Source organism: Theropithecus gelada, chromosome 15, assembly GCF_003255815.1.
Source record: "Theropithecus gelada isolate Dixy chromosome 15, Tgel_1.0, whole genome shotgun sequence".
Taxonomy (NCBI): Eukaryota; Metazoa; Chordata; class Mammalia; order Primates; family Cercopithecidae; genus Theropithecus; species Theropithecus gelada.
In genome coordinates, this window is record NC_037683.1 from 95,076,006 (window position 1) to 95,098,476 (window position 22,471).

Sequence of the window (22,471 nt, forward strand, 5' to 3'; positions counted from 1 at the left end):
ACCATCAAGAAATTATATGTCAAAATTTAGAGTCTATCAGAAAACAAACATGTTCCACAAAGTTTAACTGGGTACTTGAGAACTGCTTTGCATATGTTTTCCTTTAATCAAAACAGGCTTTTCCATCCTCATTCATTTGGGTGAAAAAATTCTGTGCTTGAGCTACAAGTACAATTCACTATTAGTCTTTGCTAATCAAACACAGTACATGCGAAAGTACCAGTGAATATTTGATTTGATCTCTGAAATAAAGCAATTCATTACACAAGAAAAGGGTACAGAAGGCAGCAGACAAATGCAGATGTAATTGTGTTTTTTGTTGAATGTGATTAGAGAGCCCACTAAGTAACAGTCAAAAATGTGATACTGAAGGAGGGGGAAGGCAGTGCCTGGATCTGGGGGGAAAAGGAGGGAGAATTGTTTATGCAGAGCTAAGCTGTCAAGTGTAATAAAGCAGCTTGAATAAAATTTAAGCTGAAAATCCACTGAAGCTCCCCATTTCAGGGAGGAAAAAGCTATTAAAAGGAAATGAAGGTCACCCTCCTAGTTTATTTCACCTAATTGACTGCCAATAGCTTACCACAGACAACCCAACTGCAGATCTGCAATTGAGAAACTGATGAAAGGAGAGTTTTCAAGCTGAGGCTCGTTCTTTAATCCTCCTTGGCTCTTATGTTTTTTCTCCATCTCCAGTTGGGATGTAATTTTAAGCTCTGATGGATTAACTGGTTCCATTGTCTGTGGCCGTCATTGGACTATGGCACTCTTAATCCGTACAGCAGCATGTCTAATTATCATTACAAAGTGTCTGAGGGAACTATAAAGACCAGCAGGGCATCATCTCACAAGCAATTAACATAAATTGATAAATGAGTGATTTGAATCTGCTCAAGGCACTCACATATGAATAAAATCAGAAAGGATGGTCTCTTGTTTCAGCTCCTTCTTTGGCTTAGTCTGGAAGGGGAAGAACACATGAGAACCGTCCCAGGTCCTGCAGTGGGGGGCAGGGGATGAACTCATGCAGGGGATGGAATGCACGGTTCACCAGATTCATTAATGCAGAGCAAATGACTTGTGATTGACAACCAGTGGCCAGCACGGAGCACTAACTGAACTCAACAGAGGAGAGCAGAACCCGGGTGAAAGGCCAGGGAGCGCTAGGGCAAACAATTAACACTTCTTCCACAGCAAGAGAGAGCTCTTTTCATTGGTTTGTCACTTAAAAATTCATGAAAGAGGCGCAAGAAAGAACAAGAGCCAACAGTTATGTAGGTTCGAATACCCCAGAAAGCAAAAGGCAAAAAGCAAGGATAACTAAATGAAACGATAATTCAGAGACCCATTTTGACCTCACTGTGATCTCACATTGTAAGAGAGAAGTGAGGAAAGTATTTAAAATTCTAACCTAAAGCTTTTACTAGACTAATGAAGCAAGGGTGGTTTAGGTGTCACAGGATGAACTACATTTATTTTACCACTTAAAAGTAGATTTAAGGACGGGCAAGGGGGTGCCTGCCCTCGGACCCAGCTACTCAGGAGGCTAAGGCAGGAGGATCACTTGAGTTCCAGGCCAGACTAGACAAAATATCAAGACCCCAGTCTGTTTAAAAAGAATGTTTTTAATTAACAGATTTATTTTTTGTCCCCTCCTAAAATGTTTCTCCTGTCATCTTCCTTATGCTAAGCCCTCTTCCTCCATATACCTTAGCACACCCCAAGTCTCTTCCTCCCACCCTTATCAAATAGGTCAACGTTAAGCTACACAAATACACACACACACACACACACGTATATATAAAGCCATCAAATTAATAAGAAATGAAAGCTGGTTATACACACTGTAGGAGGTAGACCTGGTAGGCCACGTACCCCGATGATGGCATTCAACTCTGCCATGGTCACCTGTTTGGCACGTTCGACAGCCTGGGCCACCTGTTGTTGATGCTTTGAAAACAAGGAGAAGAAAGGGCATTAGCAACAGCCAAGAACTTCATTGTATATTCTAACAACAAAAAGTCAAATGCTGTGCGCAATGCAGGCTGAAGTAGAGGGGTTTAAACGCGGAATTTCTCAACCACACATTATTTTCAGAGAACACAGGGAAAAACTGAGAATGGCAGTGCCCTTTATTTCTAAACAACACCAGTCACTACTTCTGGCTGCAAATTTTGGCTTGGAATGGTAGAAAACAAAAAAGGACATAAAGAATGATAACATAGGACCTTAAAAAATAAATAGAACAGAATTTGGAAGATTGTCCTTCTTCACAGAAGAGGTTCACCATGATAAGTTTGGCCATAAGTTTACAGCAATTTTAAAATATTCATTTTACAGCCAGGCGCAGTGGCTCATGCCTGTAATCCCAGCACTTTGGGACGCCAAGACGGGGTGAGCCCAGGAGTTCAAGACCAGCGTGGGCAACATGGTGAAACCTCTATTTTTAAAATAAACAAATAAAATACCCATTTTAATACCTAAAACTTTAACATTAAATCTGTTGATCACTTATCTGATCAATCAACCTTGAACCCCCAGTCATTTTCGGAAACTCCTGGAATTCCTCTCACTCTTTTACAGCCTTTTGATTCTTCACCCTCCACAAGGCAAAGGAAGGACTCCAGCCTCAGTTCAGAGATGGAAACTCACCCCACACCTCCCAACTCCCAACTCCACCCACGAATAAAAACAAAGCCATACATTTACTTTGGGAGGCATGAGAATGTAACACAGAGCCCTGGATCACTAAAGTCTAACAACTACTAATACATTCAAACGGCAGACAAATCTACTGTCATGTCAGACAGACAAAGGTTATACTGGAAGAGGCTGTTACAACAATAACGAGATGGTGACCATCCAGCATGGAGCAATAGATGCCAACCAGGATACCCAGTATTCCAACTCCCGGGCCAATAAGCTTTCCACCCTGTGTGAAGACACATTCATCCCATGCACACTTAGAACACATTACAGCATTTACTAGCTTATATCCAAAAGGAAGGTAAACTTTTCAAGGCAAAGCTAAAATACAATAGTCCTGAGTCAATTTCACAGATTACTCATAGGAAGAGATTTCCCCCCTCAAAGAATGTTAAGATTAAACTTCTATGACTTTGTAACTAAACAAAATAGCTTACACATGCATATGACTCAGTAAGTTAATGTATTTTGGACTATTATCATCCGCCCCTTCAAGGACAGTATTAAGACAACTGCCTTGATATGTAAGTACAAAAGAACTACCTGCTTCCCTAGTAAAGTCTACCTTGATGGAACCATTCTTAAAAGTCAGTATGAGAACAGCTTTCTATTTAAAAGATAAAAAGGACACCTGAATTTTCAGTAGCTCTCAAGCTTATGCTACTTAAAGAAAGCAAAACTGGCCGGGCACGGTGGCTCACGCCTGTAATCCCAGCACTTTGGGAGGCCGAGACGGGCGGATCACGAGATCAGGAGATCGAGACCATCCTGGCTAACATGGGGAAACCCCGTCTCTACTAAAAATACAAAAAACTAGCCGGGTGAGGTGGTGGGCGCCTGTAGTCCCAGCTACTCGGGAGGCTGAGGCAGGAGAATGGCATGAACCCGGGGGGCGGAGCTTGCAGTGAGCTGAGATCCGGCCACTGCACTCCAGCCTGGGCGACAGGGCGAGACTCCGTCTCAGAAAAAAAAAAAAAGAAAGCAAAACTATACATTGGATAGTCATTTTGCAGTTTTCCAGAGGAAAAAAAAAATTAATTTGGAGGTTGAGCTATTGTCACCATTTCCACAGTGTGCCCTCAGATGTGCTGGATAGACTAGCAAGGGGTTTACACACTTCAGCTGTAACAGATGTTCTTCACACTTGTTCCTTGTGATAAAATTAACATCTTAAAACTAGCTAATTTGCAAACAGAGAAGCAACATAATTGCACTTTAACAGCTGAACAGTTTTACTTACTTCCTGAGACAGAAATGGGATGACTTGTGCACAAATCGTATTCAATCTCTTGGCGATTTCAGTCTATAAAGACAAAGCCATACAAATGTTTAGAATACTTCACAATCAGTTTAGAAAGGTAAAACTTCATACCTCTAACACTTTAGTCCTCCTCTCCCTCCCTTGCTCTGGAAAGGTGCATAAAAAGTTTTCCCCAGGTTATGTTACTAATACTTATCTTGAGATAAACAGTAGATATTAATCCCACTTGCAAAGTAAGCCACAACTGCACACTTTATTGGTCGCATAATAAGAGATAATGAGTAGTTTAATTTAACTGGAAAATCTAGGCGGTTTAAGGCTACATGATCATTTAATATGGTGACTATATATATATATAATTTTTTTTTTTTTTTTTTTGAGACGGAGTCTCACTCTATCGCCCAGGCTGGAGTGCAGTAGTGTGATCTCGGCTCAATGCAAGCTCTGCCTCCTGGGTTACGCCATTCTCCTGCCTCAGCCTCCCAAGTAGCTGGGACTACAGGCGTCCACCACCACACCCGGCTAATTTTTTTTTTTTTTTTTTGTATTTTTAGTAGAGACCAGGTTTCACCATGTTAGCCAGGATGGTCTTATCTCCTGACCTCATGATCTGCCTGCCTCGGCCTCCCAACGTGCTGGGATTACAGGTGTGAGCCACTGAGCCTGGCCAAGTGTACTTTTTCAGTGACGGCACACCATGACACATTTATGTCATTATTGCAAGTTCATTCAAGCTGGTGTCAGAAGCCACGGCAGCCACAGCACTGTCAAAGCAATCCAGCTTTCAAAGACAAGGCCTAAGGTGACAGAGCAGAAGAAAGATCTGCTGACCTCTTTCCCACTTGTCCCAGCTCATGTACAATTGAAACAGGATTTTATTGTTCACAGGTTTCCCTCAAACTTTCAACAAACCAAGAAAACATGACTAAAAACATTCCATTCTAGAGGGTGATGGTCAAGTCATGATATCCCGGGTGTTCTGAAAGTTTCGCCACAGTTCAGTGTCAAACTCAAAGACTTCACCGACAGGGCCCAGGGGTCAGCTAAACAAAAAGGTGTCCTCAGTGTCTACAGCACAGGCTGGTTTAAAGAAGGCAGGAAAGGCCGGGTGCGGTGGCTCACGCCTGTAATCACAGCACTTTCAGAGGCCAAGGCAGGTGGATTACAAGGTCAGGAGTTCAAGACCAGCCTGGCCAAGACGGTGAAACCCCATCTCTACTAAAAATACAAAAATTAGCCGGGCACGATGGCGGGCACCTGTAATCCCAGCTACTCGGGAGGCTGCGGTAGAGAACTGCTTGAACCCAGGAGGTGCAGGCTGCAGTAAGCTGAGATCACGCCACTGCACTCCAGCTTATGCGAGAGGGAGACTCCGTCTCAAAAAATATAAAAGTAAAGAAGGCTGGAAAAGCCTTTGCTCCGCTCCACATCCACAGCAGTCCCTCTGCTACAAGGGACAAAAACTGGCAAGAGAGGGAACAGAGGGTACTCTACTTCTAGCCCGGGGAGGATCCACCTGCAGCACCTCCAACACCCTACAGCAATGCAAAGCAGTTCTGCTTTCCTCTCTCTGGGAAGAACCAGTTCTGCTTTTTTAAAAAAGAAAAAAAAAAAAAAAAAGTCATTTGTAAAGAGGCCCATCCTTGACCTTACTTATTTCATCATTTTGTCAATGTTTACTAAATGCCACCTATATTACTGAATTAAGCAATGAAAAGGATCACAAGAAAAAAATTTAAAAGCACACAGTCCATGACCTTGAGAAATAGAGAACGGAAAAAGACAAAGTAGAAACCCCAGGAACAAAGTTGAGCCTGCAGTGAGCTGAGATCGTGCCACTGTACTCCAGCCCAGGCGACACAGCAAGACCCTGTCTCAAAAAAAAAAAAAAAAAAAGGAAACAAAATCCCAGGAACTTTACAATCAAGCGTATAAAAAACAGCAGCCGTGTATCTTCTAAGATGATCTGAATTAACTAAACAAAGTCTTTGGTTTTATAAGATTGGATTTAGGCTGACCCAACCCAATTCTACCTGACCACCAATGAGACAAGGTTACAGACAGACCATGCCTTGGACAAAATGTACTAGGAGGGGAAATGACTGGTAAAGAGAGGAAGCCCATGCATGACCTTGCTTTAGAGAGCGAGGCAGATATATGCAAAAAGGGTGCAGCTGTACCAGGTACAAAAACAGAACTGGGTCAGCCCCACCCAGTTCATTTGATCACAGCCACCTACTCAAGCTACCTCAAGGTCATGGCTCTCCTCGAAAGCATGGGCAAGGCTTTCCTCTCCTTTGCAACAGGGTTCTGCACTCATGTAAAGGAGTAGAGATGCCTTTAGCGGGTATCCTACATAGGTCCTTGCTCCCAACTCCCTACCTACCACATATTCCTGCAACATTCTGTACGTTCCCCTTCTTGGAAATTCACACTTAAAGGTTTCCAATTTTAAAAATGATATATGCTCACTTTGAACTCATACACATGCACACAGATGTATATACAGAAATATAAAAGAAAAGTCAAAATAACCCTGAGTTCATCATCCAAGGATAAGCATGGGTAACATATTGATGATTTTAGGGTACCATTATTCCAGGTTCTCACTTATGTGCACAGAAACCCACAGTGAGAGACACATTTTAATACCAGGGGTTTCCATTATATACCCTGCCTGTCTATAATTTGTTACTCAAACATGTGTCATGGACATCATCCCAGTCAATTTAGATTAACAAGTACCTTGAAATATTCCACCATATAAGCATAAAGATGTTTAAGTACTAATGACACCAGGGAATATTTGTTTCATTTAATTTTGCACAATTAACGACTCTGTGTCAAATAACCCTCCACACAGATCTCTAAAAGGAATCCCTAGATGTGAAACTGCTGGGTCAAAGTGTATGCATATTTTAAGTTGCAATGCATGCTGCCAAACTGCCCAGCAGAAAAGCTGTACCAGGCCGGGCGCGGTGGCTCACACCTGTAATCCCAGCACTTTGGGAGGCCGAGACGGGTGGATCACAAGGTCAGGAGATCAAGATCATCCTGGCTAACACGGTGAAACCCTGTCTCTACTAAAAATACAAAAAAATTAGCCGGGCTTGGTGGTGGGCGCCTGTAGTCCCAGCTACTCGGGAGGCTGAGGCAGGAGAATGGTGTGAACCCAGGAGGCGGAGCTTGCAGTGAGCCGAGATTGCGCCACTGCACTCCAGTCTGGGAGTCACAGCGAGACTCCGTCTCAAAAAAAAAAAAAGAAAAGCTGTACCAATTATTGCAAGTTCAGGAGGGTGCCTGCTCTCCCACCCAGTGTCAATATTGGGTTTTGTTGACCTTTCTTTAATCTTCATCCATCTAATGGATTAAAAAATGACCTCATTTTTATTTGCATTACTTGAATTCTTCCTCTAGTTAAACATCTTTTCATGTATTTATTGGTCCACTCTATGTTTCCCTTCTCCATTCTTCCATTGTTGTTTAATCATTTTTGTCTTTTGGTGGTGTTTCCTTGCATGAGACAAATATTAACCCTTTATCAGAGTTTGCTCAGCTTGCCACTTGTCTTTCAACCTTGCTTGATACGAATGTTTTGCTGTATAGAACTTTAAGTCTTTATGTTGTCAAACGAAAGCATTTTCTTCCTATGCTCCTGGCCTTTAGGTGAAGATTAGAACACACCAATATCATAAAAGCCATTCTTACTTTTCTTCTAGTGTGCTATGGCTGCATTTTTATACTTAACTATTTGATTTAGCTGGAATTTATTTTGGTTTAAGAAAAGATGCCCTCATCTTTATCATAACAACTATGTGTTACTACCTAGAATGGCGTCAAAGTAGACTTGAACATCGTCAGAGGACAGTTAAGATTGAGTCTGAATGAAATGAACTTGTAAACCTTTAATAATATTAAAGTTATCAAAAATAAAATAAAGAAAAGAAACACATACGAAAGCAAAGGCAATGATACAGTGGTCTCTCGCTATCAGTGGGGGATTGGTTCAGAATCCTCCATGGAAACCAAAATTCAAGGATGCTTAAGTCCTTTCTATAAAATGGCATAGTATTTGCATATAAGGAATGCACATCTACCCATACACTTCATATCATCTCCAGATTACTTACCTAATACAGTGTAAATCCTAGGTAAATGGTTGTTGTATTATTTAGGAAATGACAAAAAGGTCTGTACATGTTCACTACAGACTTTTTTTTTTTTTGAGACAGAGTCTCGCTCTGTCGCCTAGGCTGGAGTGCAGTGGCACAATCTCGGCTCATTGCAACCTCCACCTCCCGTGTTCTAAGGAACTCTCCTGCCTCAGCCTCCCAAGTAGCTGGAATTACAGGAACATGCCACCATACCCGGCTAATTTTTTGTATTTTTAGTAAAGATGGGGTTTCACCATGTTGAGCAGGCTGATTTTAAACTCCTGATCTCAAGTGATTCACCTGCCTCGGCCTCCCAAAGTGCTAGGATTTATAATCCTAGCATGAGCCACTGTGCCCAGCCGACGCAATGTTTTAAAAAATATATATTTTCAAACCATAGTTAGTTGAATTCACAGACGCGGAACCCACAGATACAAAGGGCCGACTGTACTATGTAAGTTGGGTTAGACTGGATAAGCCTGAAACAGGAGGAAGAAAAGTTAGAAATCAAAGCTCAACCTGATGAAAAACATCAAAAGCCATACCATATGTTCTGGAAATTCTACATAAATAGTCTGGAGAAGAAGCAAACGGGAGCAATAAAGGAGAGTGTTACCCAAGACTTCCCCTCCGTCTGCCAGGTCTCTAAACCCTGATCTTAAAACTATCCTGAGGAGCCAGCTTGACTTTTGAGTCAGAAAATCTAAATCCAAGTCTTGGACTGTTCTACTAACAAGCTGGTTTACCCCAGAAAATGCGCTGACGTCCTCTGAAATACCCTGGCTCCTCCACCTGCACAACCTACCTCCTGGCAGGTGAGGGTACAGAGCTTACCTGACAATGCTCTGTGAGTCCTAAAACATCACTAGCTCCCCAAGAGGCTTCATGAACATCTTCCCTTCAAATAATCTGGATTGCAGTAGCATAAAAACTGGCAATAATTCTTGGTATTACCTCTTGCTTCAACAAAAGAGTATTCTGGTAAGATTCTTTTTTTTTTTTTTTTTTTTGAGACGGAGTCTCGCTCTGTTGCCCAGGCTGGAGTGCAGTGGCCGGATCTCAGCTCACTGCAAGCTCCGCCTCCCGGGTTTACGCCATTCTCCTGCCTCAGCCTCCCGAGTAGCTGGGACTACAGGCGCCCGCCACCTCGCCCAGCTAGTTTTTTGTATTTTTTTAGTAGAGACGGGGTTTCACCATGTTAGCCAGGATGGTCTCGATCTCCTGACCTTGTGATCCGCCCGTCTCCGCCTCCCAAAGTGCTGGGATTACAGGCTTGAGCCACCGCGCCCATTTAGCACAAATTAACAAGTCTCGTAGTGACTTTATTTTAATGTATTTACTTACTTATTTTAGATGGAGTCTTGCTCTGTCACCAGGCTGGAGTGCAGTAGAGCCATCTCGGCTCACTGAAACCTCCGACTCCCTGGTTCAAGCAATTCTCCTGCCTCAGTCTCCCAAGTAGCTGGGATGACAGGCACGTGCCACCACGCCCAGCTAATTTTTCTGTTTTTAGTAGAGATGGCGTTTCACCATGTTGGTCAGGATGGTCTTGATCTCCTGACCTTGTGATCCGCCCGCCTCAGCCTCCCAAAGTGGTGAGATTACAGGCGTGAGCCACCGCGCCCGGCCTCTCGTGACTCCTACCCATGCTTCTATTACTGATCGGAGTGTGCCGGCAGATTAACCTGGGTATTTGACCATGCTGCCTTCCACCTCTTGCAAAGGCTAGACAGCTCCAGTGAAAAACTGAGGGCTAACTGTATTTCCCACCTAGAAATCATTTTCCTACCCAATGATGAAGACTTATTTGGTACCTGCTAAGTCATAATGCTTATAAACTTTCCCTGTGCCTAGATTTTTGATACTGTATAAGGCAACAACAATAAATCTGCATTCAAGAGCTATCCACAAACCAAATCTGCATGAAACCCTCCACCCAGAAATGTACGCAGCAGGATGAAGGCTCCAGCAACAAGCCTTTCTTCATGGATGGCCACCGCCTACTGAGGCAGCAGGAAGCAGGAGTCCAAATTACCTGTCTACAACAGTCTTTCATTCTCCTTACCCATGCCAGCTCTCCTCACTGATTTGCATATGGTAATACATTTAGCCCTCAGCATCTAAAAATTGGTTTTTAGATGATGGCAATCTACTTGGCAAACTACTACGTAAGGTGTTCTATGTTAAGTCACTTAAACCACTGGGTCCCTCCCAGGTCTCTTACTTAACAGGATTACCACCACTGTGCTTCAGAGTTTCATCAAAATTGAGTGAGCTGATGAGCTGGTATGTAAGCTAAGGTATCCTATTCCACAGTGCTATACAAATACCAGAGCTCTTCCCAATCCTTCAAGGCCCGCCTCAAATTCACTGAGAAGCTGCCTTTCCCCCATAACACCAATAAACACACTCTTCTCTAGGTCCTTCAAGATCCTCCACAGCACTTACTGTCATTTGGTAAACTAAACCTGTGTGCTTAAAAATCACCATGTCATACAAAGAAAGCTTCCATACAGTTTCTTAACGGCTTTCTACATAAAAGCCTTCTCAACACAACAAGATGGGAAGCATTAGGAGAACACGACTCCTACTAAATACTGTGACACATTTCGTTGCTGTATCTCCCCTACTAAAACTGATGTAAGGGTACATATTTAATATACTTTCAGAGTCATGCCTCAATGAACTAAAACTTAAATCTCCATGCACCCCTAAATTCAATGGCCAAGGTGCACCCACATAAACAATTACTAAACAGTACTAGAGAAAGGCTGTTCACAAAAAAATAAAAACAAAATCATATGTTGGTAAGTATACAATTCATGTACATGTATGGTTTTATTTATTTTATTTTATGAGATGGAGTCTCTCTCTGTCGCCCAGGCTGGAGTGCAGTGGCACCATCTCTGCTCACCGCAAGCTCCGCCTCCCGGGTTCAAGCCATTCTCCTGCCTCAGCCTCCGGAGTAGCTGGGACTACATGCGTCCACCACCAAGCCCAGCTAGTTTTTTTGTATTTTTAATAGAGACAGGGTTTCACCGTGTTAGCCAGGATGGTCTTAATCTCCTGACCTCGTGATCCGCCCGTCTCGGCCTCCCAAAGCGCTGGGATTACAGGCTTGAGTCACCGCGCCCGCCCTTTTTTTTTTTTTTTGTTTATTTCTTTATTTGAGACAGTTTCGCTCTTGTTGCCCAGGCTGGAGTGCAACGGCGCGATCTTGGCTCTCCGCACCCTCCGCCTCCCGGGTTCAAGGGATTTTCCTGCCTCAACCTCACGAGTAGCTGGGATTACAGGCGTGTGCCACCATGCCCGGTTAATTTTGTATTTTTAGTAGAGACGGGGTTTCTGCATGTTGGTCAGGCTGGTCTCAAACTCCCGACCTCAGGTGATCCGCCCGCCTCGGCCTCCCAAAGTGCTGGGATTACAGGCGTGAGCCACCATGCCCAGCTACATGTATGTTTTAACTGAGCTGAAATATGGCCAAGGACCTCAGAGACCAGCAATCAATGAAACTCTAGTGTATTCTGCAAGACTTTTAAATTCAATACATGGCCGGGCATGGTGGCTCACGCCTGTAATCCCAGTACTTTGGGAGGCCAAGGCAGGTGGATCAGGAGGTCAGGTCAAGACCATCCTGGCTAACACGGTGAAACCCCACCTCTACTAAAAATACAAAAAAAAAAAAAAGAAAAAAAATGGTTATCCTGGCGTGGTGGCACGCGCCTGTAGTCCCAGCTACTCGGAAGGCTGAGACAGGAGAATTGCTTGAACCCGGGAGGCCGAGGTTGCAGTGAGCTGAGATGGCGCCACTGCACTCCAGCCTGGCAGAGTGAGATTTGGTCTCAAAAATAAATAAATAAATAAATAAATAAATAAATAAATAAATAAATTCAAGATATAGTCTTCTAAATAGCTTAAGAGTTTAGGATTCTATAATTCCTAAAAGTCTCACCACCTTTTCCTACTTCTCACACTTTGTCTAATTGCAATGCGGAAGAGCCTACTCCTCAGCACCCGCACACTTCCCCACTACACATACAGTAGTGCAGCATAATGAGTGCTGTTTGAAGCTCAAAACAGGGCGAGGACTGCTTAAGAGTAATTGCCCATGGGCCTCAAAGCAATCCAATGGCACCTTGCCCAAAGTCAGCTTAGGGAGGGGAAACTCCACTAGCATTAAATTGCAAATTGATGGATCATAAAAAATGGTGCTTATGCTGAGGGCTGGCAAACTGATCTTCTGGTTTCTTTGAACCAAGCGGGAAGCCAAGATAAAAACACAGTGGAGTGTTGGTAAGAAGTGTCTGGCAACAGATACATGGGCAAGAACATGAAAACAAAGCACACAAAGGAAATAAACAGATAACCTCTAAATCCCTTCTGACTAGAAGTTTCTGAGTCTGTGAAATGACAACCTTAAATCCAAAAAAAAAAAAAAAAAATGTACACAGAAACCTCACCGGCAACCAAACAAAAATGTAAATTTTGTTGTAAGTCAGGTAGGTCATTCAGAAACGGTTAAGGCAGTTTTTAAAAAATTAACAAAATTCAATGATGATGCATCCTCAGGGAAACTGGAACAATCCTATGTTACTGATGACATTAAATTGGTAGCGCTGTCTTGGAAAGCAACTGGGCAATGTGTTTCAAGAGCATGAAATTATTCAAACCCTTTGGTAAGGCTTCCCACAGCTAAGAATTTATCCTAAGGAAATAGTTCAAATGAAAAGCATTCCATGCATGAAGCTGTTCACTGCAGCACTAGTTTCAAAGGGAAAAGAGAAAAAGCCAGGTAAAGATGTAACAGCAATTCAACACATCACAACCATCTGCCCAGTTTTTGAGAAAGTTAACATTTGCCCTCCTAATAAATCAGTTGTCTAATACTAAGAGAACAGTTAAATACACTACACACAACCCACAGGCATGGCGAGTAGCCATTAAAGTCATATTTGTGATAATGATGCTAAAATGACCAAGACATTCACTAGATGATGCAGGAGGGGAAGAAACAAAGACACAGTGTTAGTATTAGTATGCCTGTTTTTTTGTGTGTGTGTGTTTTTTTAAGGGCCGGGTGCTGTGGCTCACACCTGTAATCCCAACACTTTGGGGGGCCAAGGTGGGCAGATCACCTGAGGTCAGGAGTTTCAGACCATCCTGACCAACACGGTGAAACCCTGTCTCTACAAAAATACAAAAAAATTAGCCGGGCGTGGTGGTGCATGCCTGTAATCCCAGCTACCCGAGGAGCTGAGGTGGGAGAATAGTTTGAACCCAGGAGCTGGAGGTCGCAATGAGCCGAGATAGCAACATTACACTCCAGCTTGGGCAACAAAAGTGAAACTCCGTAACATTAAAAAAAAAAAAAAAAATTAGGAATGTGGCCAAGCACCTTAAGTTGATATCCAAAATTAAAAGAGTAATTATGCTGAGGTGGTAGGGCTTTTAGTGACCTTTTTTTCCTCCCTCTAGTGACTTTGGAATCATTGCCCTTGACTTACTGTTTAAATGTTTGTTGTTGTTGTTGCTTTGAGTCAGGGTCTAACCCTGTTGCCCAGGCTGGAGTGCAGTGGCATGATCTCAGCTCACTGCAACCTCCGCCTCATGGGCTTAAGCGATTTTCATGCCTCAGCTTCCCGAGTAGCTGGGACTACAGGCGTGCACCACCACATGCAGCTAATTTTTGCATTTTTAGTAGATGGGAGTTCACCATATTGGCCAGGCTGGTCTGGAACTCCTGACCTCAAATTATCCACACACCTCAGCCCCCCAAAGTGCTGGGATTACAGGCACAACAAGCCATTGCACCCGGCCAACTTACTGTTTACATTTATTACATCAGGAAGAGAGATAAGCACTGCCAGGCCCACCAAGTTTGCGATCAACAGTGGCCCTGAGACACAACAATGCTGGCAAACCTGGAACCATTTGGGTACCCAGCCCTCTTAGAATCCTCAAATCACACGTGGGGAAACAGAGGTCTAAAGGAAATGATTTGTCCAAGATCATAAAACAAGATTAGAAGCCACATATTCCCTGCCTAGTTCTTTTTTTTTTTTTTTTTTGAGACAGAGTCTCACCTCTGTCGCCAGGCGCAGAAGTTGGGAAGTGGGAGATACTCACAACAAGAAAGAGCTGATGAACTCGGCCCTGTCTGCAAAGCAATGCAGCTGCTGAAAGGCCATACAGTCCAAACAGGGCTGCAGCAGCACAAGGCCAAGTCGGCATGATCCCTCAGCCAACAAAGGGACTACAGAAAGTGCCTCTCATCTGTCAATGACAGGGTCACCGTGCCCTTGCTACCCTAGCAGAGGTCTCTGCATAGAATAGACAGTTTATAAGGGACCTCAATTATGAATTGCAAACCTTAAGTAAATGAGTTGTAGCCAAACTCCACTTTAATATTCTCCTCCACAGGCAGAAATAATGATCCATCAACCCTAACATCAGACCATCTGGCCCACCGGTAGAACAAAATCCACAAACACATCTCTAGTTCCCGAAGATGACATCTTATTTTTATACCTAAAGAAAATTAGGAGCCAGGCATGGTGGCTCATGCCTATAATCCCACCATTTTGGGCGGGATGGATCACTTGAGGCCAGGAGTTTAAGACCAACTTGGGCAACACAGCAAGACAGTACCTCTACAAAGAAAAAAAAAAATTTAATTAGGGATGCATGCATAAAAACTGTGTGCCGAAAATGATACACACAAAACAGAGCAAATAATCTTCCAATACTCCCTTTCCCTTCATAGGAGAGGAAGAGTTCCTTTGCCAAGAGGCCTCCTTCAGGATATCTGCTACTCAAGAGTCAAGATTTCTCCCATCACAGTGCCTTGCTCACCAATAGCTCATGAAAAGGTAAATTCATCTTTAAATCTAATGTGTCTGAGTAGCTTTTGTTTAAAATGTAATTACGCCGATAAAATGACTAATCACATTTTCAGGAAATCCAAATTTTAAAAATGTGGGGAGGTCGGGCACAGTGGCTCACGCCTACAATCCCAGCACTTTTGGGGGGCCGAGGCAGGAGGATCCCTTGAGCCCAGGAGTTTGAGACCAGCCTGGGCAACATAGGGAAACTCAGTCTCTCTTTTAATTTAAAAAAAAAAAAAAAAAAAGGCCGGGCGCAGTGGCTCAAGCCTGTAATCCCAGCACTTTGGGAGGCCGAGACGGGCGGATCACGAGGTCAGGAGATCAAGACCATCCTGGCTAACACGGTGAAACCCCGTCTCTACTAAAAAATACAAAAAAAAAAAACTAGCCGGGCGAGGTGGCGGGCGCCTGTAGTCCCAGCTACTCAGGAGGCTGAGGCAGGAGAATGGCGGGAACCCGGGAGGCGGAGCTTGTAGTGAGCAGAGATCCGGCCACTGCACTCCAGCCTGGGCGACAGAGCGAGACTCCGTCTCAAAAAAAAAAAAAAAAAAAAAAAAAAAAAAAAAAAAAAACCTTATAAAGGTTAGTGAGGCTATCAGTGGTTCCCAAACTCCAGTGTACACTAGGATGGCCTTGTGCTTGTGTCATACACAGATGACTAGGCCCACCTGCAGAGCTCCTGTTGTAGTCTAGGCCTGAGAATATTCATTTCTAACAAGTTCCCAGGTAATCCTGAGGCTCTTGGACTGGAGACCACACTTTGAGAAGCACTGCCATCTATTTCAACAGCATCTACTGCTTGGCACCTGCCAGGTGCTCTGATGCCCACTCTCTAATCTTCATGTGGTCACCAGGTGCCCCAGGAGAATAGACTAAAGGTTACAATAACTTGCCTAATGTCAGAACGAGACCGTGGAGAGGAGAGGTCAGGCCTGCCTCTCTCCAGAGCCTTGCAGCAACATGAGGGCTGCCCTCTCACACATTTTTACAAAACACTGAGGCAAGAACAGAAACCGGGGGTGTAGGAACACATTTGCCTTCTGTGGAAAACCTCGCACAATATTCATTTAAGTTATTCCACCCATGGCAATGTAATCTCGCCCCTTCTTCAAGCCTGTGATTAAAACAAAACAAAGAGTACCAGACGACAGAAACCCTTTAGTGGCTCAACTAATCAGAACACAAGTCACCAATTACTGGCAGATAATAACTTTTATGTTCCATCTCCCCCTCACTTGGCAGCTCCTGCAACATTCTAAATCTGAGCTCTCTCCAACTGGGCCCAGATACTATCCTTTCACTCCCCATCTTTCACACTCGCAGCTTCTCTGAAAACAAGGAGGGGTTAAAAGAAAGGAAGGAAGGGAAAAAAAAAAAAAAAAAACCACGCTGAAGGCTGCTCGGGCAGAGATAGCAACACTAATTGCTCCCATTCTCTAGCTCCTGGTGAGGCAGATTGCAGGGGCCTGCATCTCCGGAGAAAGCTCTCCTATCTTCGCAGCAGCTCTCAGCAGAGCAACTCAAGTGCCCTTAATTGTTTATGTTCTTAATGCAGAGCCTCTTGAATGCATTCATTTTTAATAGCAGGCTTGAGTGTGGGGCCCATCAAAGAATGACAAAGCAACTCTATTCATTGGTTCTCCTTCCTGCAATGATGGTCTTTTGATTTATTTGCAAATGACAAGCTTGCCAGGCCCCACTTGAGGGCTGCCCTCATTTTTTTTTTTTTTTTTTTTTTTTTTTTTAAGAATTCAGTTGCATTTTCCAAGATGAAGTTGAGTCTGCAATGCTGTTTGTGTAAATTTTTCCCCCTTCAGTTCCTTCTAATTAATGACTTAAATGTTTTGACCCAACTGTTGCCAAGCAGAGCATTTGGGCTTTAATTTGTCATTTTGGTAAAGATGCATCTTTGACAAAAGCATCACAGCTGTTTTAGTTCCTAAATAGCACATTTCCATTATTCAGAAACCCTTGTTATGGAGTTCAGAAAGGGCCTGTTCACAGGAAATTGTATTGACTTGTCCCAGGACGGAAAAAGGACAGCTTTTGGTGGCCTTAAAGGAAAATGCACTCTGTGGTGGAGAAAGAAATCTTTCTCCAAACTCTGCAGAGTGAGTCACAGATCATCACCGTGAAGTCATCACCTACCCTCCTGGGGAAGGAAAACAAGCCTCTCCCTGGGCCACACCCCAGCAAGCCTATACCTTTAACTCTCTTCACAGATCTCAGTCATTAGAGAGCTCATAAGAAATGAGATAATACAATAGCAGGATTAGTGGGAGGAAAAGCAGACTATATCATCACCATCATTGGATGAAGGTTAAAATGACAATTGTGAAACGAAAATATGCCTGTATAGCCAGGCACAGTGGGTCACGCCTGTAATCCCAGCACTCTGGGAGGCCAAGGCAGGCGGATCATGAGGTCAGGAGTTTGAGACCAGCCTGACTAACATGGTGAAACCCCGTCTCTACTAAAAATACAAAAATTAGCCAGGTGTGGTGGTGCACGCCTGTAATCCCAGCTACTCAGGAGGCTGAGGCAGGAGAATCGCTTGAACCCGGGAGGCGGAGGTTGCAATGAGCCGAGATCACGCCACTGCACTCCAGCCTGGGCGACACAGCGAGACTGGTCTCAAAAATAAATAAATAAATAAATAATAAAATAAAATATGCCTGTGTAAATAAAGACAAAGGCCTGAAGCACTGCTCACATCTGTCAGCACTTTTGAGAGCAAGGTAGGAGGCTTGCTGGAGACCAGGAGTTCAAGACCAGCCTGGGCAACATAGTAACACCTCATTTCTACATAAAAATTTAAAAAATTAGCTGGGTGTGGTGGTGTGGCCTATAGTCCTAGCTACTGGGGATGCTTAGGCAAAGGATCACTTGTTCGGAGTAATCCTTAGTTCAGAGTTTGGAGTTGTGATTAAGCCACTGCACTCCAGCCTGGGCAACAGAGTGAGATAAAAATATGCAAAAATCAGGTAGGCACACTGGCTCATACCTGTAATTCCTGCACTTTGGGAGGCCGAGGCAGGCAGATCACTTGAGGTCAGAAAGAGACCAGCCTGGCCAACATGGCTAAAAATACAAAAATTAGCTGGGTGTAGTGGTGCACACCAGAAATCCCAGCTACTCAGAAGGCTGAGGTACAAGAATGGCTTGAACCCCGAAGGCAGAAGTTGCAGTGAGCCAAGAGATCACTCCAGCCTGGGTGACAGAGAGAGACTGTCTCAAAAAAAAAAAAAAAAGCAAAAATCAAGTTACCTCTGAATGTTTCCCTAACACATTGAAATCTTCAGCCAATCTGGATGGTAGAAAAGGAACTTTCTGCACAAGGTTTCCATGGGCCATGGCTACAGCTGAATGACACACATACATGAGTAACGGCTGCCCCTCTACTTCCTGAGCAACTTCTTAGGGAAAGCAGCTCTCTGCAAGGAGGTCTAGGCCCCCAATCCACATAATAGCTCCAAGTTTGATACATGTATCAAAGCTATTCCTGGCCCCTCAAACTCAGTGCTGAAACTTCAGCTGGAAAGTCTCAGCCCCTAAGCTGTATTCCTGCTCCCCCAAGCTGAGCTGCTGGGGAGAGGTGGTCCTTTGGGAAGGAAGATAAGGTTGCTGCCTTCCCGGATGGAACCTGGAATTATGTTTTTAATCAATATCACATGCCAAAAAACCTGCAGTGCTCCACAACTTACTCTCAAAGTAGTGAGGATACTCAGACCAGGCATGGTGGCTTCACACCTGTAACCCCAGCATTTTGGGAGGCCGAGGTGGGTGGATTGCCTGAGGCCAGGAATTTGAGAACAGCCTGGCCAACATGGTGAAATCCTGTCTCTACTAAAATTGCAAAAATTAGCCGGGCGTGGTGGCACATGCCTATAATCCCAGCTACATCAGGAGGCTGGGACACAAGAATTGCTTGAACCCAGGAGGCGGAGGTCGCAATGAGCCAAGATTGTGCCACTGCACTCCAGCAGCCTGGGCAACAGAACCAAGATTGCATCTTGGGAAAAAAAAGAAGGATGTGTAAAGGAAGCTGGAAGTTGTGGTGGGCAAGGGTAGGGATTAAAATTTGGAGCCACTGAGGCAGAAAAATAACTTGTGAACAGTTAACAGTTAAGTTTTATTTTCTCAAAAGCATTACAGTCACGATTAAAATGAAATCTGAGATGCTGGCTAAATTTTTCAAAGCATAACCTTTGGAAAAGATTATTTTAAGTATTTAGAAGAGAGTAAGCAAAAGGATCCTAGATGACAGGTGCCATGGTATATGGATTCACAGAATATTGACTCAGCCATGCATGTGGAAGCAAACAGGAATAACATTTTAAATACAAATTACTTCTTTACCAAAAAAAAAAAAAAAAAAAAACCCAATCACTGCATCATTATACAATCCACAGAGGAATCTAAGTAAGAGAAAAATAATCACCATTCCTCCAAGATAACAATCAACCTACTTTCAGGATGGGAAAAAAAAGTGTCGTATGAGACAATCTATTCAGGGTTACAGGGACTGACCAAGAATATACATAATTAAAAGTATGCCAAAGAAAAAGCCCTTCATCCCCTTATGCTCAGTCATGTCAGTTTATAATTTTAAAATTATAAAGCCTTACAGTATTGTCTAAGACATACTAGGGAAGCATTAAGTAAGAAGGAGAGAGGAACTGAAGATAATGGAAGCAAGAACAATTTATAAACCAGGGGCCACCAGAAGTTACCACTCCTGTAATTCACAAGTTATTTTACAAGTGGACAAATCAATTTATGTGCTCCTGTGTGTTTTTAGAAAACATCCTAGATATTCTTCCATTAATTATGTGGGTTCCAGGACATGTCAATTCTCGTTTCCCAGAGCACCAGAAACCAAATTTAACCCACATATTCTGTTACACTGGTCTGCACTTGTGTGGTTCCCATAGGGCTGGGCTGGCTCAATAATGCTGCGCTCCTTCTGGAAGAACAGAATAGACTTCCTGCCATTTGGACTGTGAAACACAGTAATCCACCAGGGAATAAAGGTCAATGTTGCACTTTTGGTCATTACTGAATCATTTGAGATGATCTGTGGTGAGGATGAGAGGAAAATCGAAGGCTGTGAGAACGCTGCAAATGGCTTGCCCTCAGACCAATTTTCATCTCCATCTGTCTAATAGACATGTGGATAAAAAGCCCTCCCTCCTTCTGGGCCACTCGGCTGTTTTCAAATCCGTGGCACAAGCCAGGAACCAGTTAAACAATATATTAATGAGGGGAAATAACCTTCTAAGCCACAGACTAATGCTTATTCAGGTTTTAGATCATCAGCTGAAGTTTGGAACGCAATTTTCCAGTCTGCAAGCAGTACTGCAAAGTAGAAATTTTAACTAATACAGAGAATCATCTGCAGTGTAGGGGCATGTGCCAAAATCTCCTTACTTGTACATGCAAATATATGCATGCTTACACCTCCACCCCCCCTTCACCAAAAGACATGCACACAAAGAGGAACGGCAGTTCCAAAAATTGCGTGTTGCTGCTAAATAAATCTTTTTTTTTCCCCCAAGTGTCTAATTAAAGCTGCTTAATCATTATTAAGGCATTTCAATCCTTAGATACAAAATATTCTTGGGAACCCAGAGTCTAATCATCATTTAAGCCGTAGAATAAATAAATGTTAATATCCCCGACTTTATACCAATACTCCCCTTTGCTGGTTTGGCCGAGCTACTTTTTAAACATAGCGTTGTGCCACATATAAGTTTAGGCCCCCACAGTATATCAATGTCAAACAACATCGTGTCAAGCTAAGATTCAATTCAGGTAAGTGCCACTGCCAAATTTTCTTGTTCCCAGACGGGCTTTAAGATTATTTTATTGCTTAAAATTTAATTTGTTCCAACTCGTGTCTCCATGACAACGTTGGCCAACCCTGCAAATCATTTGGGTAATTGGATATCTTATCTTTCTATTGCTCTCAAATCGAATGATTCTGCTAGAATTGTAACAGCCAATCAAATTTACAGTCCTCCTGAGTAATAGACTGGGAAAAGTGGCCACATTCATCTCCTCTTTACAGCCATATTAACCAGTATGCGACAAACAGTAGAATCTGGTCTTCAAACTACACTCCAAATTATAAATGGTGTCAATACCAATATTCTCACAATGCAAAGTCTACACAAAAGCCCCTTCCTTTTTTTTTTGAGGCAGAGTCTGGCTCTGTCACCCAGGCTGGAGTGCAGTGGTACAGTCTCGGCTCACTGCAACCTCCGCCTCCCGGGTTCAAGTGATTCTTCTGCCTCAGCCTCCCAAGTAGCTGGGGTAACTACAGGCGCCCACCACTATGCTCAGCTAATTTTTGCATTTTTAGTAGAGACGGGGTTTCACCATATTGGCCAGGCTGCTCTCGAACTCCTGACCCTCCTGACCTTGTGATTCGCCCACCTCAGCCTCCCAAAGTGCTGGGATTACAGGCATGAGCCACCTTTTATACTGCTTTAATTTGAGAAGCAACAATTGTTACTCATTCCTTATTAACTTTGAGCAATTTTAGCACTTTGAGAGTTCCAGAAGCTAATCACAAAAAAAAAAAAATTAAAAACAACAACAACAAAAATCATAGCTTTACTTGGGTATTTGATCTTGTGATAAAAATGATAACCCAAACAGTGGCTGCATAAGGTCAGTGATGCACTGACATTGATCTGTCTGGGGCCCTTTTGGTAGGTAAGCCATACTTAATAAATTAGTCAAGAAATAAGGATGGGCTGGGCGCGGTGGCTCATGCCGGCAATCCCAGCACTTTGGGAGGCCAAGATAGATGGATCACCTGAGGTGAGGAGTTCGAGACCAGCCTGACCAACATGGCAAAACTCCATTTCTACTAAAAATCCAAAATTAGCTGGGCATGGTGGCGAGCACCTGTAATCCCAGCTACTTGGGAGGCTGAGACAAGAGAATAGCTTGATCCTGGGAGGCAATGACTGCAGTGAGCTGAGATCACACCATTGCACTCCAGCCTGGGCAACAAAGTGAGACTTTGTCTCAAAACAAAAAAGAAATAAGGATGAGTACAGATTTAACAACCAGTTCAAAACCAATGTATTCTTAGGCTGGGCATGGTGACTAATGCCTGTAATCCTAGCACTTTGGAAGGCTGAAGAGGGCAGATCACTTGAGCCCTGGAGTTCAAGACTAGCCTGGGCAACATGGCGAAACCCTGTCTCTATTTAAGAAAAATGAAAAAAAAAAAATCAACACTCAGAAAAATCCAGTCAGTATTTGAAACCTCCTTATGCTTCCATTTAATTCACAAATATCATAGCATCTAGGGTCGTCAATTATAAAATACAGATTTCTTACAAGATTCAAATGTCAGCAGCTCCCCTTCTAAGTTAGTGGTGTGACTTTGGCCTTTGGTCAGCTAAAAAGTACAGAAGTTGGATACATTTCAATGGTCCAATTCCAATCTCCTC

General features: G+C 43.4%; 1 protein-coding gene across 17 annotated transcripts in view; it reads right to left on the bottom strand.

The window, feature by feature from the left end:
* TLE1 (transducin like enhancer of split 1) overlaps window positions 1-22,471 on the bottom strand; it is a 106,851-nt gene that overhangs the window by 66,654 nt on the left and 17,726 nt on the right. For 10 of the 17 annotated variants that reach the window (XM_025359199.1, XM_025359195.1, XM_025359207.1 and 7 more), the window contains exons 5-6: window positions 3,944-4,006; window positions 1,873-1,947 (exon numbers count right to left, since the gene is read on the bottom strand). In XM_025359199.1, coding sequence (XP_025214984.1) covers window positions 1,873-1,947; window positions 3,944-4,006 — 138 coding nt within the window. Of the gene's footprint in view, window positions 1-1,842; window positions 1,948-3,943; window positions 4,007-22,471 lie in introns of all 17 variants that reach the window. The other 7 variants (XM_025359210.1, XM_025359209.1, XM_025359205.1 and 4 more) reach the window with 3 other exon arrangements.